The sequence below is a fragment of the Bos grunniens genome, chromosome 4 (genome assembly GCF_055505025.1).
Source record: "Bos grunniens cultivar Pamir isolate PY7600 chromosome 4, Bosgru_T2T1.0, whole genome shotgun sequence".
NCBI lineage: Eukaryota > Metazoa > Chordata > Mammalia > Artiodactyla > Bovidae > Bos > Bos grunniens.
This window is the reverse complement of record NC_141168.1, coordinates 63670369-63689331: the sequence shown is the minus strand read 5'-3', so window position 1 is coordinate 63689331 and position 18963 is coordinate 63670369. Positions and strand designations below refer to the sequence as shown.

The following is an 18963-nucleotide window of genomic DNA, read 5'->3' as shown; positions in this document are numbered from 1 at the left end:
CTTAGACTCTGTTAATGATGGCAAAATTGGTCAGGTTATGAGCTTTCAGAGGAATATATTGTAGATGAATCTTCTCAAAACTCAATAATCGATAAATGACCTACGTATTCTTAAGGACACAAAAGAAATGTGGTATTTTCATCCAGTTAGTCATTTGACAGGAAAAATGTCACTATGCAATGTTTTGTGACAAGAACTTGGACCATCTCGTTTTGCCAAAATGATGTATGATGATACTCTTTAATATTTTTTATTGTTTGTGTGTCAATGTTTGAGTTGAGGTTTACTATGTTAAAATTCTTGTGAACACTTCAAATAAAGTTTTTTTTCTTATTAAAAAAAAATAAAATAAAAAAAATTAAAAAAGGAAAAAAATAAAATAAAATAATGGCATATCAAACACTTATTTCTGTGTGCTATCCAAACCAGAGTATGATTGCAACAGTGTTCTTTTTTTAAATTTTAAAAAGAATCTGTTACTTATTGTTCATATGTGCAAAATAATTTCACTTATCTGTGCAGACATTCTTGTTTAGTGAAAAGTCCTTAGAACAGACAAGGAAATACCCTTGCATTTGGGGAGGGATGGGATGTTAAGCCTCATATTCAGGTCTTGGTGCTTTAAAATATTGGAACTGAGTTTGAAATGTAACCTGTCACAAGGCAATTGACAAGAATACTTGCTGAACCCTTGTAAGTACCACAGTGGAATGTGCTTGTGTTACCATCTACTGAAACATTAACCTACAGTTTAGAAATATAAAGTTTTGCATACTGCATGAATAGATGAGTGACCGTGTTAATTATTTTTAGTCTCTTCTAACTACAAGAGACTTTAAAGTGTTAGTCACTCAGTCATGTCTGACTCTTTGAGACTCCATGGACTGTCGTCTACTAGGCTCCTCTGTCCATGGAATTCTCCAGACAATAATACTAGAGTGGGTAGCCATTCCCTTCTCCAGAGGATCTTCCCAATCCAGGGATTGAACCTGGGTCATGCATTGCAGGCAGATTTTTTTTTACCCTCTGCCGCTGCTGGTAAGTTGCTTCAGTCGTGTCCAACTCTGTGCAACCCCATAGACAGCAGCCCACCAGGCTCCGCAGTCCCTGGGATTCTCCAAGCAAAAACACTGGAGTGGGCTGCCATTTCCTTCTCCAATGCATGCATGCATGCTAAGTTGCTTCAGTCATTTCCAACCGTGTGCAACCCCATGTACAACAGCCCACCAGGCTCCCCTGTCCACCAGATTACCTAGGCAAGAATACTGAAGTGGGTTGCCATTTCCTTCTCCATTTTACCCTCTGAGTCACCAGGAAAGCCCAACTCCTTGCATTATAAAGCCTCAGAGCTCAGCTCCAGAGAGGTTAAATAAATTATCTAGGTCATTGAGTTTGTTAATGGCAGAGGCAGGATTAAAATCTAGATTTTCTGATCTCAGTATAATGTTCTTTTATTTTTCATTATAAGATTTCTACAAATGAATGTGTTTGGTTCCACAAAGGTAGATGAAGCTTAGAAAGCTACTTGAGACGGTGAGAGGTTTTCTTCAGGGAAATAAAGGTTGATGTCAGTTTGTAGGCTCTGGCCCAAGGCCCCATGCTGCCACGCCTTTTATTTTATGAGATAAATGGGAATAGGAAAATAAGATGGTACAGAAACAGGTTGTATGTCGCCAATCCTACACCTGGAATAACTTAGCCTTTGTCCCCTGCACTACAAAACAGCAGTCAAAGTTGCTAGCCCTGAAGATAGATATCTTGCCTCCTGTAGCCAATTTTTCAGCCATTTTTTTTTCCTCTGTGCAACAGACATCCCTCTCTCCTGTTCCCTACTGTGAGGGGTGCTGCCTCCAATTTCCAGTTCTGTTTAATGATTGGAGTAGAAAAGATGAAACGTCAGCATTTTAGAACCTACAGTGGTAAAGATTTCACCTGCCAATACAGGAGATGCAACAAGAGATGTGGATTCGATCCCTGGATCAGGAAGATCCACTAGAGAAGGAAATGGTAATCCACTCCAGTTTTTTTGCCTGGAAAAGTCCATGGAGGGAGGAGCCTTTTGGGCTACAGTTCATGGGGTCACAGTCAGTCACGACTTAGCAACTGAGGGCGCGTGCACACACACACACACACACACACACAAGTGCATGTGTGCTAAGTTGCTTCAGTAGTATCTGACTCCTTGCGACCCTGTGGACTATAGTCCACCTGAATCCTCAGTCCATGGGATTCTCCAGGCAAGAATACTGGAGTGGGCTGTCATTTCATTCTCCCAACAAAAGTACTTGTAAACTATGAAAAACAAGTGACTCCCCACCTTCAGGATTTTTCTTAAATATCTATCTAAGCAAATACATCAAGACAGAAAAGTAAAGTGAGGTATAACACTTCGAAAGGTAAATGCAAACAGTTTTTGCAAGGGTTATATGTGTTCGTGTCTGCAAAACGCAGAAGAATCAACAGGAAAACTGAAAAAAGTTTTAGAAATGCATTAAAAAGAGCTTCTCACAGTTTTGGTGTGCTAATGACTCCCTATTGCAACGGAGGGCTAGAATGGAAGTTGCCCAAAATTATCTGACCTGAAGGTGAATATGTTTGGGAAACTGTGGTAATTCTGCCAACACAGGAAGGGTCTGTCTCACCATTTAAAGACAGATGACCTAGTGGGCATGTTTCCATATGGCATGGACTACACATCACTGTATGTGTGCTGATGCCAAAGAAGCTAAATTAAATCCTTGTCAAAATATTTATGGGTTTGATGAAAGCTGTTAGAATATGTAAACACACACACACAGCTCCCACGTGTTTCTAGCTTTTTAGGATCTTTCTGTCTACTGATGGTATGGGTGACAATGATAATCTTAATTTCAAGTGGCTTACATGTTTAACCTAATGTGTTGTTAGGTTTGATAAATAAAACTCATATTTGAGGTGTTTTTCTGAGCAACACCATACTGTTACCTTCAGTGAAATTGTGAAATATATTTTCCTAGCAGTAATTAAGTTCCAAAACTATCTCTAAGTTTTCTAGTTAACAAATTTAAATCATAATTAGATTGAGCCTGTCTCTTTTTGAGTAGGGCAAGCTCCATTTCATTCATTACCTGCAGTGTGTTAGCTTCTTGAGTTCTTATCAAGTACAATGTACTCCAGCACTTTGGGTCTGTTTCTTACAACGTTTTAAGAAATGATGTTTCTATGTCTGACAATAGCTTTTTGTCAAGAGTGTTTCCAGGTGCTTGGCTTAAAGATACCATCTCCATAAATACCAGTGCCCCCTAGTATGGCATCTTTGTGAAGAATACCTTGACATACTCTTAGTTTCTAAGGCCTTGTCACTGGGCTCAGCTTCATACACATCCCTCTCTATTTATTCTGCCTAGGACCTTCAGATTCTATAAACCTGCATGCGTCCCATTAATCCTGCATTTTTAGAATGCCCTTTAAGAAACATGGGTTTTTTCCTAAGATGCTTTTCAATGAGTATAGCTTTCTAAATTCTAACACCCACTTAAAGGAAAGCATAATTGAACTAAGACCCTTTGCAGTTCTCTTGAACTGAAAAGTTCTGAAGTTTAGGACACTATAATAGAAGAAAGAAAATACATTTCCCTGCTAATCTGTTAGTAGTTTTCTGTTTTCTTTTTCAAACCTAAATGTTTAGAGCTTGTGGAGAAAAACAAAGCGTCATTTCCACTATGCATGAGAAAGAGAAAGGAGGAACGTTTGGGAAGGGTAGCAAATCAAGTGGGCACTGAGAATGGGAAAGATGATTTTTTCTCCTGGGTAAAGTATTGAGTATGGCTCCTTTCTGTAAGTGCTTTAGAAATGGTAACAGTAGCTCTGTGTGTGTGTGTGTGTGTGTGTGTGTGTGTGTGTGTGAACAATTACAGTAACTCAGTAAAATGGTCTCTCTCCTCCTTACCCAAGGATTTCCTGCTGCAGATATTTACTGTGTTCCGAATATTGATACGCCCAGAGATGTTTCCAAAGGACTGGACTGTCATGCGCTTGGTGGCTAACAAGTAAGACATTTACATTGATGATAATTGCAACTCACTGATTATGGGAAGAGGAGAATATGAAATGATACATTCACTTTTATCTCAAATTTGAAACCTCCAAATCCTGGAGTTCTTTTTCTTTGCTTCTGAGTGAACTTGTTTTGTTTCTTTGCTTGCTTGCTTTTCCTAATCATTACTATTTGTTTTAAATAGGTAGTATGTTAACATAGCTCAAAAATCAAACTGTATAACAGAGTATGCCTTGAGAAGTCCCTCTCCCACCTACTTTAGTTACCCCTACTCCCAGCCTGCAATAACCACTTCTATTTGTTTCTTGCATGTCCTTCCACTGTTCTTTTATGCAGAGCTTAGCAGGTAGCAGAATAAATGAACTGTCCTGCAAATCTTTCTTTTACATAAAAATCCTGGCACTCTTTCCAAATCAATATGTAGAAAGTCCCTCATTCATTTATGGTTTCATTTTCTTTTGTAGCTGTATGATATTCCATTGACTAGATGTACCATGGCTTATTTAATACCAGCTTTGTTTCTGGACCCTTGAGTCATTTCTGATCTTTCTTAATTCATTTGAACTCAGAGAATACACTCAGCATCTCCCGTGTGCTGAGCACTGGGAATAAGATAGGATCCCTGAGTTACGCAGGTGAAGATTGAAGTTCCTTTTACACACCTGAGTGATGTGACCAACAGAAGGCTGAAAATAGTGCTCTGAAGGAAGTTCAGGAAGAGATAGAGACATTTGGGGAGTTACTGATGTTGACAAAATTAGCTTATATTAAGCATATTGGGGGGAAAAAGTAAAATGATCTGAGGTCAATAGTTGAATGAGTAGGAACCAGGAAAGGAGAGTAAGGGATGGTCAGAATGGCCTTCTATTCCAGGAGCTATTCCTAGAGGGCACAGCGTCATGGGTTTATCTGCTTTTACACTTTTGGCCTCTATTATCTCAGAATTTGAAATAAAGATGAAGTGGGGGTTTTTTTTGTTTGTTTTTAGGAAAGTGGCTTGATCTTTATCTCCACACTTATAATTTACCCTATTTCATAAGCATCCTTTCCTCCAGTCCACATTTGCCTGCCTCTCCTTCCTCCTCTTCTCCCATCCCCTAAACCCTCATGCTCAGGGTGAAGGTTGGCTTCTTCAGGTATCTGTTCATGGGTCAAAAACACCATCCGTCCTCCCCAGGTACCCAAATAGGATGAAGGTAAGAACCCCAGGAAGATAGGATTTGATGTTGATTAGAGATGCCTAATGTGACTTCTGCTGCAGTACACATTTAGAGATGAGGAGGTGTTAAAATGCTGTGTTAAAAACTTTGTGAAGTAACAAATTGTATAATATGGCATATTATATTTTACATAAGTACAGAAACAGCTTTTCCATTTTGAAGACTAATTGAGAATCCTGAAATAGCTCTCTTTAGAATTTAACATATTTAGTTTGATATCTGTGAGTAGAATCAAATATCTCTTCATCTGGATGTCCAGATGCTACAGGTTTAAGTGGGAACCATTGGTCATGTTTCTGGCCTCATTACCAAACAGCAAATATTCTGGGTACCTGGAGAGGGTGTTGAGTGGTCCAGGGAGCCAGCACAGGAAGGGGTCTGTGCTGTTGACATCGTCATCATACAGCATCATTGTTTGGTCATCCTGCCTGCCCTGTGTACAGAGGGATATTTTGACTTGAATTAGAATTTCCAGTGGCAGACATTCAAACTGAAAGTGAATTTAACATTTTGTTCCTTTTGTATAAAGGTGGTGGTTGAGCTTCTGAAAACCATGACAGTCATGTGGCTTATGATAGGAAATGCCATCTCACTCTGCCGCCACCTAAAAATCTACTACATTTGGCAAGACTTTATGGTCATATGAGTGGGGAGCAGACTTATAAGTCAGATTCTGTTTTTGAGTAAACTTACAATGTTCAAGATTTCCATCCCTAATGTTAGCTAAATAGGAGCATGGTTCTGTTAGAGGTGAGCTCTGTGTAATGTGTTTAAACCACAGATTAGTCCCATAGCAAACCTAAGAAAAAGGTCGTAAGACTTTGCTGAATGCAGTACCATCATTCCATTGACACCCAAGTCAGTGCTGATAGGAATCTGGCACTACTTTCCCCCTGGTGATATCTGGCTGTGGTATATCCAACCTAATTCATAGACAGGACTCCACAGCCTGTGAACCACCTGCCAAGTTGGAATAGACCCCCTGATTTCTGCTGTTCAGTTTCCTTTCCTCTCCTCATTTAACTGTCATAGTCATTTCCCATTCAAACCTTGAAAGCATGTGGGATCTTTCTTGTGTGATAATGGTTTTTCCAGTAGTCATGTATGGATGTGAGAGTTGGACTATAAAGCTGAGCACTGAAGAACTGATGCTTTTGAACTGTGGTGTTGGAGGAGACTCTTGAGAGTCCCTTGGACAGCAAGGAGATCCAACCAGTCCATCCTAAAGGAAGTTAGTCCTGAATATTCATTGGAAGGACTGATGCTGATGCTAAAACTCCAATACTTTGTCCACCTGATACGAAGAACTGACTCATTTGAAAAGACCCTGATCCTGGGAAAGATTGAAGGCGGGAGGAGAAAGGAATGACAGAGGATGAGATGGTTGGATGGCATCACGGACTCAATGGACATGAGTTTGAGTGAACTCCAGGAGATGGCAATGGACAGGGAGGCCTGGCATACTGCAGTCCATGGGCTCGCAAAGAGTTGGACATGACTGAGTGACTGAACTGAACGTTCAGAAATAAACCTTCAGCTATTTGTGTCTTATCTGTTAAAAAATATAAACATCAATAGTATTGATAGAGAAATAAATCTCTGAAAGATATTTTAAATATCTTAAAAAAGAGCCCACGTCAGAAATTAAAAGGTTTTACTTTGTTAAATTGTATAGAAGCAAGTTTCAGAAGCTAGATCTAGGTCCCTGAAGTTGACTACCTTTTCTTCCATGACACTAACTTTCTTAGAGAAATATTTGAGAAGTGCCCCTCAAAGAGGCATTTTCACCTAAACTTCCACTTTTACTACCCACTTGCATGCTTGATACATGTCAAATTGCTGGTAACTGGCCCAGAAGTCACCATCGCCTAGGCTGGAACTCAACTGAGTAGCTCATCCCACAAAGTATGTGTTCTTTTATATGTTGGTCCTTTCTTCCAGTGTTTTCAAGGCAGTTAAATGCTATCTTTAAACTGTGCTGTCCCAAATCCTGTAGCTTCTCTGCATTATGTGAGGTCCTACCAAAAGCCATGACTTATAAATACCTGGCTGTTAGTATGGTCTTTTGTTTTTTTCTACCTGAATGTCTCATGTTGTGTGTTCAGGCTGAATTTCCCAAGGATAAGAAAGTTGACTTCTGCTTGCCTGCAAAGCTTAATTGTGCCTGGCCACTGTAAGTTCTTGGTAGATGTTTCACATGAGGACAACTGCTCAATCTGAGAAAGAAGGAACATAAGGAAGATGAAAATTGAGTACCAAAAATACAGGACACTTTGAGACAGGCTTCTCTCCACCCTCTTCCATACACATTGCAAAATACAGTACAAAAATAAAGTCAGAGCTTTATACATATTTTCAAGATTTGCTTAGTGAGGAAAGTAAAAATTCCCTAGCCCTGCAGTTAAAATTTCAGATCCTTGTTTTGTTTATCTTCTCTGCATGTTGGCTTCAAACATTTACTTGGTGTGTGTGTGTGTGTGTGTGTGTGTGTGTGTATGTGTGTGTTTTCCCACCAAACACTGAATTGTTTAGCTGATTTACCTTCACCAGTTTATGTTCAAATGAGACATATATAGCAAATAAGTGATTTATGGAATCAGAGTCTTAGGGAAGGTCATCCATTCCTTCATTGACTCCTTCATTCAGTAAATATTTTCTAGTGCCTAATCTGTAAAATAAATGTCATCATGATAAAAAGCACAGTTCTGAGAGGGGGGCTGTGAAAGGAACTTTGTTCTGGACTGGAATAGGAGGAGTTTTTATGAAGGAGTGAAACTTGAGCTGAAATCTGTAGCAGGAGTTAATAGGTAGACAGCAAAGGAAGGCTTCTTATCAGCAGGAATAGCATGCACACAGGCCCTGTGGTCAGAGTGAAGATGGCACATTCAAGGATCTGGAAGATTGTGTGGAGGAAATGCGAAGAGGGAAGGAACCAGTAAAAATGAGGTTGGAAGAAGACAAGGTCCAGATATTAGGCGGTAAAGAGACAAGGGAGAAACCAGGAAAGACCAGTTAGGAGCTTAATACAGCAATCTGGGTAAGAGACCACGATGACTTGAACAGGTGGATTGCAATGAAGGTAGTGAGAAGGTCAGTTTTTTTTTGTTTGTTTATTGAAGGATAATTGCTTTACAGAATTTTGTTGTTTTCTGTCAAACCTCAACATGAATCAGCCATAGTTACACATATATCCTCTCCCTTTTGAAATTCCCCCCTATCTCCCTCCCCACCCCACCTCCCTGGGTTGATACAGAGCCCCTGTTTGAAAACAGAGATGACAAGACTTGCAGATGGCTGGATGTGGGCAGGAAAGAAAAAAGTTTGAAGATGGCTCTTAGAATTGTGGCCTCAACAGAAGGACAAATGGTGGTAACATTCACTTAAATGGAAAATACTGAGAGAGGAGTGGGAGAGGTGAAGGATCCTTTATTGAGCAGAAATTTGAGATGCTGTTAGATACCCAAGTGGAGATGTAAGAGAAGAGGCTGGACATGCTTGTATGGAGCTCAGAGAAGTTAAGACTAGCGACATGCTAGTACGTTTGAGGTCCTTGGCATTGGGTAGTATTTGAAGTCATCAAACTGAATCAGAGCACTCTAGAGGAAACTACAGATTGAAAAGAGAAGCCTACTTAAGACTGGGCCCTGCGACATGCCCACCTTCCAAGGTCAAGATATTTGGAAGCCACCAGCAACAGAGATGGAAAAGGAGTAGCCTATGATGTAAGATGAGAACCAGAAGGGCATAATATCGACCATATGAGAAAAATATTTCATAAAGGAAGGCGGTAAAGAGCTTCTGGGAGGTTGGAGGATGAAGACTTGACAATTATCCCTGGGTTTTGACAGTGGGATGCAGATACTGGTGACCTTGACAAGTGCTGTTTCAGTGGAGTGGTAGAGATGAAAGTCATTAGAGTGAATTCGAGAGCAGATGGGAATTGAAAAAATGAAAGCAATAATTATCAGCTCTTTAGAAGATTTTGCTGTAAGAAGGAGCAGAGAAATGTGGCTATATCTGGAAGGAGATATGAACGCTAAGATTCATTTCTGAATATGGAATATTATGCATGTTGGTTTACAGATACGAAGGGCACAGAAAAAAGAAATATTGATAGTGCTAAAGAAAACAGGCCTAAGTGAAGAAACAGTGTCCTTGGATAAGCCAGTAGGGGTGAGATCAAGTACAGGATTTCTCATCGTGCCTGTCTGAGAACACCTTTCCTGAAGGTAGCGCTGTCCGCTGTCAACTTGCACTGGAAATTAGGTCAGCTACCTAAGCATACAGTTTAGTTCTGTTGACATTGTTTTTTGTGGTGAGACGTTCTCAATGAAGGAAGCTCACCAAACTTAGGATAGCACTGATAAAGTACCCACCAAGAAGCTTGGCTTTAGCTGGGAGCATTGATCCGTTGTAACAGGAAGGAAGACAAAGTATGTGACACTGACTATGAAAGGTTTTATGTTAGAGTAGATGATCTGTTGAAAGTGAAAACTTGGAAGTGTTAGTCCCTCAGTCATGTCCAACTCTTTTCAACCCTGTGGACTGCAGCCTTTCAGCCTCCTCTGTTCATGGAATTTTCCAAGCAAGAATACTGGAGAAGGTAACCATTCCCTTCTCCAGATGTTCTTCCCAACCCAGGGATTGAGCCAGGGTCTCCTGCATTGCAGGCAAATTCTTTACCATCTGAGCCACCAGGGAAGCCTGAGGTCTGCCAGGCTCCTCTGTCCATGGAATTTTCCAGGCAAGAATACTGGAGAAGGTAACCATTCCTTTCTCCAGATGTTCTTCCCAACCCAGGGATTGAGCCAGAGTCTCCTGCCTTGCAGGCAGATTCTTTATCATCTGAGCCACCAGGGAAGCCTATAGTCTGTTGAAGACCCATTGAAAAATAATTACTATTGCTTTTTGTTGACGGTGGGGTTTTTCTATTAGGGTCATTATCTTTAAAAACTTTACTGTGGCGGGGCTTGGGGAAGATAGTGATTTTTACCAAAAACTATATTACTAAGAGAAATGTGCCATACTTCCAGAGTTAAAGCAAATATTTACAAAAGAATTGCCTGCATCTCCTGGTGAGGTGTGAGGAGTTGGTAGAATGAATACATGAGGAAAGGGAAGAATTCATTAGGATTTAAGTCTAATAGGCCAAACAAACAAACAAACAAAAACTGAGGCTGTTGCCACATGAGTGATTTTGTACCAACACTGCCCAGAGGAGAAGGTCATGGGATTTCTAAAAATCCTTCCATTTCAAGAATCTTTGTTGATTCTTTTGACCTCACCCGCACTGCATACCTCCCTGACTAAAAGCAGAATCACTTCTTTTCCTGCCTTCCTGTTTTGGCTTATTCTGTGACCTCCACTTGGAGTGGCTTTCTCCATCAGCTTTGCCTGTCTTAATCTCAGTCTCGTCTTCAAAATATGCATAGAAACAGTATTGGTTCCTTTACAGTGATAAATGTACCATACCAATAATAGATGTTAATAATAAGGGAAACTGGGTATGACGTATACAGAAACTCTCTGTATTATCTTTGCAATAATCCTGTAAGCCTAAAACTGTTCTTAGAAAAAGTTTATTTAAAAAAAAAAAAGCTATAGAAAAGTATAAAAAGTTCTACAAGGCTTACACTTTAGAAATACCTAGTACAGCAAATAATTATCACAAACCATAGATTTAAATACTGGTTTGAAACTACAGTCATTCAGCAAACACTTACTGGGCTAGGCCCTTGGTGATGCAGTGTTTACCATAGACAAATTTCCCAAATATCATTGCTCACCGAGTTCCAACTCTCATCATCTTCTTTTCCATCTCTAACACCAGACCTCAAAATGAATGATCACGTGCATCAGAATCACGTGGCTGAGCCCTGGCGTGATCTTGCCAAGCCATAGCCTCTGGTGAGACCCTAAAGCCTCATGTATCTTTCAGGTACTACTCATGTACTGACATTTGAGGACCACTAGCTTAGGCCACGGATAAGGCAATGGCAACCAACTCCAGTACTCTTGCCTGGAGAATCCCAGGGACAAAGGAGCCTGGTGGGCTGCCATCTCTGGGGTCGCACAGAGTCGGACATGACTGAAGCGACTTAGCAGCAGCAGCAGCAGCAGCAGCAGCTTAGGTCAGTTTCCCTGATGGCCATCCAGGATTTTGATCTGCCCTCTTAACCCTCCAGCTTATAGGGAATTTGTCATCCTCCAAGTTTAGATCTCCTTAGTTTTTCAGTGCACAAACATTAACCTTGTTGATGTCCAATTTATCAAAAAACTGGATATTGGAATCCAAAATATTCAGTCCATTTATAATTTATGGAGATGGGCTTTTGCTTGAGCAGATTATCAGGTTAAAGTAGTTTTCAAAAGGACAGTTTATAGGATGAGGTTTCTCTAGGGGGAATGACATTGCATAAAAATACTTTCTAAATGCCAGAAATGAGGTGGCAGCTGGAAAACTTGAAGAAAGAGCTTTGCTTTCCTGTCTGCTAGTTTCTCTTTTATGTATACATTTATCATGCTGTGCCATAGATTAGGGTTGTCAAAAGTGATCCTTATGGTTGCATTACTATGGCAGACACCAGTATTTTGACCATTTGTAGTAACAGATTGCAAACCTTTCTTGGCTATTGAATTGGAGCCCTGAAATTTGAAAAGTCCACATATTCAGAAACTGAGTCATGAGTAAAAGAATAAAACCAAAGGAGCCACATGGTTTTGGGTAAATTAGAACAAGTAAAGAAAAATCCTTAAACACTACAGGTTTCCACCACAGTGAAGGAGCCATAATATATACGTGCCTTTTTAGCTGATTGAGGGCCTGTATGCCAGGAAACTGTCTTAGTGCTGAGGCATAAAAAGCTCTGGGAGCTGCCTCTGTGGCTTGGGCTGAATATTATAAGCATAAATGAAAAGCAATTGAAATAGTCATTTTAAGATCTTTTTAGCCCTGGGAAGTCATATTTTTGAAGGTCTTATCCCTCATGATACCACCTGCTGCATGCCAAAATGAAAAGCAGTTTTTACATTTTGTTTTTTAAAGTATTGGCCTATGTAATAAATTGCCAGGCTTCCCTGGTGACTGAAACTGTAAAGAATCTTCCTGCAATGCAAGAGACCCAGGTTCGATCCCTGGGTTGGGAAGATCCCCTGGAGAAGGAATGGCAACCCACTCCAGTATTCTTACCTGGAAAATCTCATGGACAGAGAAGTCTGGCAGGCTACAGTACATGTGGTTGCACAGAGTCGAACATGACTGAGTGACTAACAAACATGTGCAGTACTTTCCAAAACCCCTGAAAGGGCCAGTGCCCTGTAGTACTTATGCCTGATGATAAAGCACCCTTGGTAAGAGGATGAGATGTTCAGTGTAGAGCAAGGATGCATGTCCTGTTAAAGAGCCACGGCAGTCATTGGCCTAAAATTCTCGAAGGCAGGAGAATGTGAAGCAGTGTTGTTTGGAATGTGTTTCTGATGTGGACCTCTCCAGAGCCTTGCTCTTCAAAAGTTGGATTGTGAATCAACAGCGTGAACGTTTCCAGGAGCTTGTAAGAAATGCAGAACTTTAGCCCTATCCCAAGCCTGCTGAATCATGATATACATCTTAACTGATCACCAGGTACCCATGGAAGTTTGTCTAACTCTTAAAAAGGTTTGTCTAGAGCAGTGGTTCTCAGCTCTGGTGTACATAGGAATCACCTGGGAGCTTTACTGATCCTGAGGTCCACATTGCACCCCAGTCCAATTATTAAATCTCTGGGGTGTGATCCAGACATCTGTGTTTTTTAAAGCTCCGCAGTGATTCCAGTAAGCAGTCAGCTTGAGGCTCACAGGTCCTTCATAAAGCCAGAGAGACTCCTTGTTTACCAGCAAGTGCTGTTCAAGAAGCTGTGGATTTTGTTCATGTGTTTGGGATCTGGCATATAAATTACAAATGAGTAGTCTTTGCCAAGGAATCATCACACTTGGAAGATTGAGTTTGTTGGCTCCTTTCCACAGCATTGGGCCCAATAATCCAAATCTCAGATATGTCATGTTTTACTAACACTAGAGGTTACTGTTTCTGAACAACAGTCCAAGCTGGAGTTGTGGGCCAGAAGGTCGTTTTGATGTGAAACTCAAAACGTATCGTGGTTCTGTGTATGTTTCTTCATTGACTGTTGAAGGAAAACATTTGTTAAGGATGCAAAATTTTCTTCTTTCAACTTAGAAGCCCAACAATGCAATAGGTGCTGGACAAGGAGCCTGTTTCTTGCCTGATAGCGTTCCATTTTCTGATAATTAAGCTTTAGTTTTATATAGCAAGATTTGAATGAACTACTTTAGAAACTTAATCAGTTACCAGCATGGATTTCATCAGTGTCTATAGACAGTTGTCAATTTATACTGTTCTGATATATGTGATTTGTCTCTTTGATGTGGAATTCACTGTTGATATCTGCCATTTGGGCGATAGAAGAAACCATAGGACTTCTCAATCTCATAGGCTTTACTTATGCTTGACTTTCATAGGATGGGTCATTGGAAGGGGTAAATGACATATTAAAAGGCAGGTGAATGTAACACAGTGCTGGCTCGTGGTAGAGCAAGTACCCAAGAAAATGGTGGCTTTCTTCTCTTTCTTCTTCTTAACACATTATTGACTGGGGGTTTTGGCAGAAACTAATGCCTGTGGCCAGCAATTTGTTATGTAAGTGAATGCTGAAACATCTCCAGTCAATAACAGGTGACAGAAGATGTATTAATATCTCTGTCAATAAGTTGTTAACTTGAGCTTCCATATTCAACTATCCATTTCTTAGCCTCATTATTCGTCTCCTGCCCCACAGGGAGACTATAATAGTGACTTTTCCAACAGATTGCAATAATGAACATTTATGTTCTTCAAAAACTATAAATATTCTTCTAATGAGTAAATATTCTTTTAATCCCTGTTTTACCAGTAGGATAACCAAGGTGTGAGGTTGATGAGGTGTTTTGTTTTGTTTCATGTTATTTTACCTAGGGTCATACAATTACATCCTTCAATTACAAGTCCTGTAATGAGAACTAGGGCCTCATCACATCACAAGCACTTCCTTATGCATGCATCTTAGGAAAGGCCAAAGAGATTTTAAATATCAATCATTTATAAATTGGTGCTTCATTTCTGGTGGTTTGGGGAGTGACCTATCTTGTTTCAATAAATGCTGTTATCTGATGTTAAATGAGCCAATTGGAATTGCATTCAGTTTTGAACATATGTTCTTGTAGCCGTAAAAAGGAGCAGATTTTGAACAAATTGCTTAACTCAAGAGTTGACCAAGGAAGCTTACTAAATCCTTTTTTAATCTCCCTAGCAGGATACAGATGACTGTATGTGGCCTCTCTGCAGGCTTTCCCTAATTCTCCAGCCCAGAGATGCCCCTTTCTCTAAAGTGCTGTAACACTCAGTTTCACACAGCTTAGTACTAGGATATAGACAATTTCACAGTCTGTAATGGTTTCTTTAGTGGCAATCTTGTCACCATGGAGAGGGAATCTGACTCCCATAGCTCTTACATGCCCACTAACACCTTAAATAGGGGAGAGCAGAGAGAAGATGGTCAAATAAATACTCAATATAATCCATTGCTTTAGCCTGCCCATTTCGTCTTTGGGCTCTCTCTCTTTTGCTGTATTTTATAAGTTTTTATACTTTCTTCCGTGTTAATAAAATATAGACTACTGTAAATTTATTTAAAAGTTTTTGCTTTGTTTACAAATTTAAATATTGTAAAACATCAAGACAATATAATTCTGAGTCATATGAATTTATAGATTTTTCTGCATATCATTTCAGTGATAGATTCTTTTACTTTTTTTTCTAAGTGTTCTCTTTTTTATTTCTAATATGAATTATCTAATATTGTTCCACAGGCTTACTGAAGAGGTTTTCTTTTGTCTTAATTACTTTATTCTTCCCTAATAAATGGTTTTCACTAATGTGAAGTTTTCAACTTAAAATGTATTCTTTTTTATCACTAGCGTCATTATTACAACAGTTCTGTACCTGTCAGATGCACTTCGGAAGAACTTCTTAAATGAAAACTTTGATTATAAGGTCAGTATCCATTTAGATGACTATCTTGCTTGAGCTAAAAGGTTTTACATTGTCCCTCAAGAAATTTCCTCATGAATTTTCTTTCTCTTAGTAATAAGAGAATAAAGTTATTCTGGCTACCTCAAATTAATCTTAGAGCATATTAGTTTCAATTATGAATAATGTTAAGAGTTCTTCATTCTATTTGTGAATAAGTCAGGTCTATAACTATGTTCATCAACCTGGTCGAAATCATAGTGCTTAAGAAGAAAAAATGTGCTTTACTGTTACTGTAAATTTTGATTTTTTTTCTTTTTGTTCCCCTGCAAGACAAAAAGAACATAGTGCATAATGTTTTAAAGCATCTTTTAAAATAGAGTTTATGTAAAGAGCATATTTACAAAGTAAACTGGTTAGTTCCTTTAGATCTCTATCTTCTTATATTTTAGAATGAACTAGTGAAAAGGAAAAAAAATGAACAATTAGTAAGATTCTTTAGGGCAGATCTCTCTGTAAGTTTGTAATGTAATATGATATGCCTGGGTCTCTAAGAATTCTCAGTATACCATTTTTTAAATAGAGAATGAAAAATGGTAAATAAAGATGGGCAGTGCCTATCCTGGTTTCCCTTCTTAGTGGTGTTTTATGTTTTCGACATCTTAATTTCCCATTCTTTTAAAAATAACATCTTTTATACTAAACATTCAATAAAATTTCCTTATCAGAGAACTAGAAAATATAAAAAGCATAGTAGAAACAAGCGGAATTTTAATGGTTGCATAGTAAATGTCTTTATACTTTATAATAAAATATCAAAATTTCATAATCACCACATTACTTTTTTTTTTAATTTTATTTTATTTTTAAACTTTACATAATTGTATTAGTTTTGCCAAATATCAAAATGAATCCACCACAGGTATACATGTGTTCCCCATCCTGAACCCTCCTCCCTCCTCCCTCCCCATACCATCCCTCTGGGTCGTCCCAGTGCACTAGCCCCAAGCATCCAGTATCGTGCATTGAACCTGGACTGGCATCTCATTTCATACATGATATTTTACATGTTTCAATGCCATTCTCCCAAATCTTCCCACCCTCTCCCTCTCCCACAGAGTACAAAAGACTGTTCTATACATCAGTGTCTCTTTTGCTGTCTCGTACACAGGGTTATTGTTACCATCTTTCTAAATTCCATATATATGCGTTAGTATACTGTATTGGTGTTTTTCTTTCTGGCTTACTTCACTCTGTATAATAGGCTCCAGTTTCATCCACCTCATTAGAACTGATTCAAATGTATTCTTTTTAATGGCTGAGTAATACTCCATTGTGTATATGTACCACTGCTTTCTTATCCATTCATCTGCTGATGGACATCTAGGTTGTTTCCATGTCCTGGCTATTATAAACAGTGCTGCGATGAACATTGGGATACACGTGTCTCTTTCCCTTCTGGTTTCCTCAGTGTGTATGCCCAGCAGTGGGATTGCTGGATCATAAGGCAGTTCTATTTCCAGTTTTTTAAGGAATCTCCACACTGTTCTCCATAGTGGCTGTACTAGTTTGCATTCCCACCAACAGTGTAAGAGGGTTCCCTTTTCTCCACACCCTCTCCAGCATTTATTATTTGTAGACTTTTGGATCCCAGCCATTCTGACTGGCGTGAAATGGTACCTCATAGTGGTTTTGATTTGCATTTCTCTGATGATGAGTGATGTTGAGCATCTTTTCATGTGTTTGTTAGCCATCTGTATGTCTTCTTTGGAGAAATGTCTATTTAGTTCTTTGGCCCATTTTTTGATTGGGTCATTTATTTTTCTGGAGTTGAGCTGTAGGAGTTGCTTGTATATTTTTGAGATTAGTTGTTTGTCAGTTGCTTCATTTGCTATTATTTTCTCCCATTCTGAAGGCTGTCTTTTCACCTTGCTGATAGTTTCCTTTGATGTGCAGAAGCTTTTAAGGTTAATTAGGTCCCATTTGTTTATTTTTGCTTTTATTTCCGATATTCTGGGAGGTGGGTCATAGAGGATCCTGCTGTGATGTATGTCAGAGAGTGTTTTGCCTATGTTCTCCTCTAGGAGTTTTATAGTTTCTGGTCTTACGTTTAGATCTTTAATCCATTTTGAGTTTATTTTTGTGTATGGTGTTAGAAAGTGTTCTAGTTTCATTCTTTTACAAGTGGTTGACCAGTTTTCCCAGCACCACTTGTTAAAGAGATTGTCTTTAATCCATTGTATATTCTTGCCTCCTTTGTCAAAGATAAGGTGTCCATATGTGCGTGAATTTATCTCTGGGCTTTCTATTTTGTTCCATTGATCTATATTTCCGTCTTTGTGCCAGTACCATACTGTCTTGATGACTGTGGCTTTGTAGTAGAACCTGAAGTCAGGTAGGTTGATTCCTCCAGTTCCATTCTTCTTTCTCAAGATCGCTTTGGCTATTCGAGGTTTTTTGTATTTCCATACAAATGGTGAAATTATTTGTTCTAGCTCTGTGAAGAATACTGTTGGTAGCTTGATAGGGATTGCATTGAATCTATAAATTGCTTTGGGTAGTATACTCATTTTCACTATATTGATTCTTCCAATCCATGAACATGGTATATTTCTCCATCTATTAGTGTCCTCTTTGATTTCTTTCACCAGTGTTTTATAGTTTTCTATATATAGGTCTTTAGTTTCTTTAGGTAGATATATTCCTAAGTATTTTATTCTTTCCGTTGCAATGGTGAATGGAATTGTTTCCTTAATTTCTCTTTCTGTTTTCTCATTATTAGTGTATAGGAATGCAAGGGATTTCTGTGTGTTGATTTTATATCCTGCAACTTTACTATAGTCATTGATTAGTTCTAGTAATTTTCTGGTGGAGTCTTTAGGGTTTTCTATGTAGAGGATCATGTCATCTGCAAATAGTGAGAGTTTTACTTCTTCTTTTCCAGTTTGGATTCCTTTTATTTCTTTTTCTGCTCTGATTGCTGTGGCCAAAACTTCCAAAACTATGTTGAATAGTAATGGTGAAAGTGGGCACCCTTGTCTTGTTCCTGACTTTAGAGGAAATGCTTTCAATTTTTCACCATTGAGGATAATGTTTGCTGTGGGTTTATCATATATAGCTTTTATTATGTTGAGGTATGTTCCTTCTATTCCTGCTTTCTGGAGAGTTTTTATCATAAATAGGTGTTGAATTTTGTCAAAGGCTTTCTCTGCATCTATTGAGTTAATCATATGGTTTTTATTTTTCAATTTGTTAATGTGGTGTATTACATTGATTGATTTGCGGATATTGAAGAATCCTTGCATCCCTGGGATAAAGCCCACTTAATCATGGTGTATGATCTTTTTAATGTGTTGTTGGATTCTGGTTGCTAGAATTTTGTTAAGGATTTTTGCATCTATGTTCATCAGTGATATTGGCCTGTAGTTTTCTTTTTTTGTGGGATCTTTGTCAGGTTTTGGTATTAGAGTGATGGTGGCCTCATTTTATTTTGATCTCTTTCTAATGCATTTTTGGTGTAAAAGAACTTAGAAGATTTGTCTGGGTGGGGAATTTTTATGTACTCTCTGAATTTAAATCAATTAGCATATCCAAAAGAGTGTATGTATCTTTCTTTCTTTTTTTTTTTTTGAGTCCTGCATTAAAAG

The 18963-nt window shown here is 38.8% G+C and overlaps 1 protein-coding gene across 5 annotated transcripts in view; it reads left to right on the top strand.

Moving 5' to 3' along the window:
• DOCK4 (dedicator of cytokinesis 4) overlaps positions 1-18963 on the top strand; it is a 479600-nt gene that overhangs the window by 375052 nt on the left and 85585 nt on the right. For all 5 annotated transcript variants that reach the window (XR_015162547.1, XM_086396606.1, XM_086396604.1 and 2 more), the window contains exons 27-28: positions 3934-4028; positions 15265-15340. Coding sequence is in view for 4 of the 5 variants with exons in the window: in XM_086396606.1 (XP_086252732.1) it covers positions 3934-4028; positions 15265-15340 (171 nt within the window). In the remaining variant the exon portion in view is untranslated. The remainder of the gene's footprint in view (positions 1-3933; positions 4029-15264; positions 15341-18963) is intronic.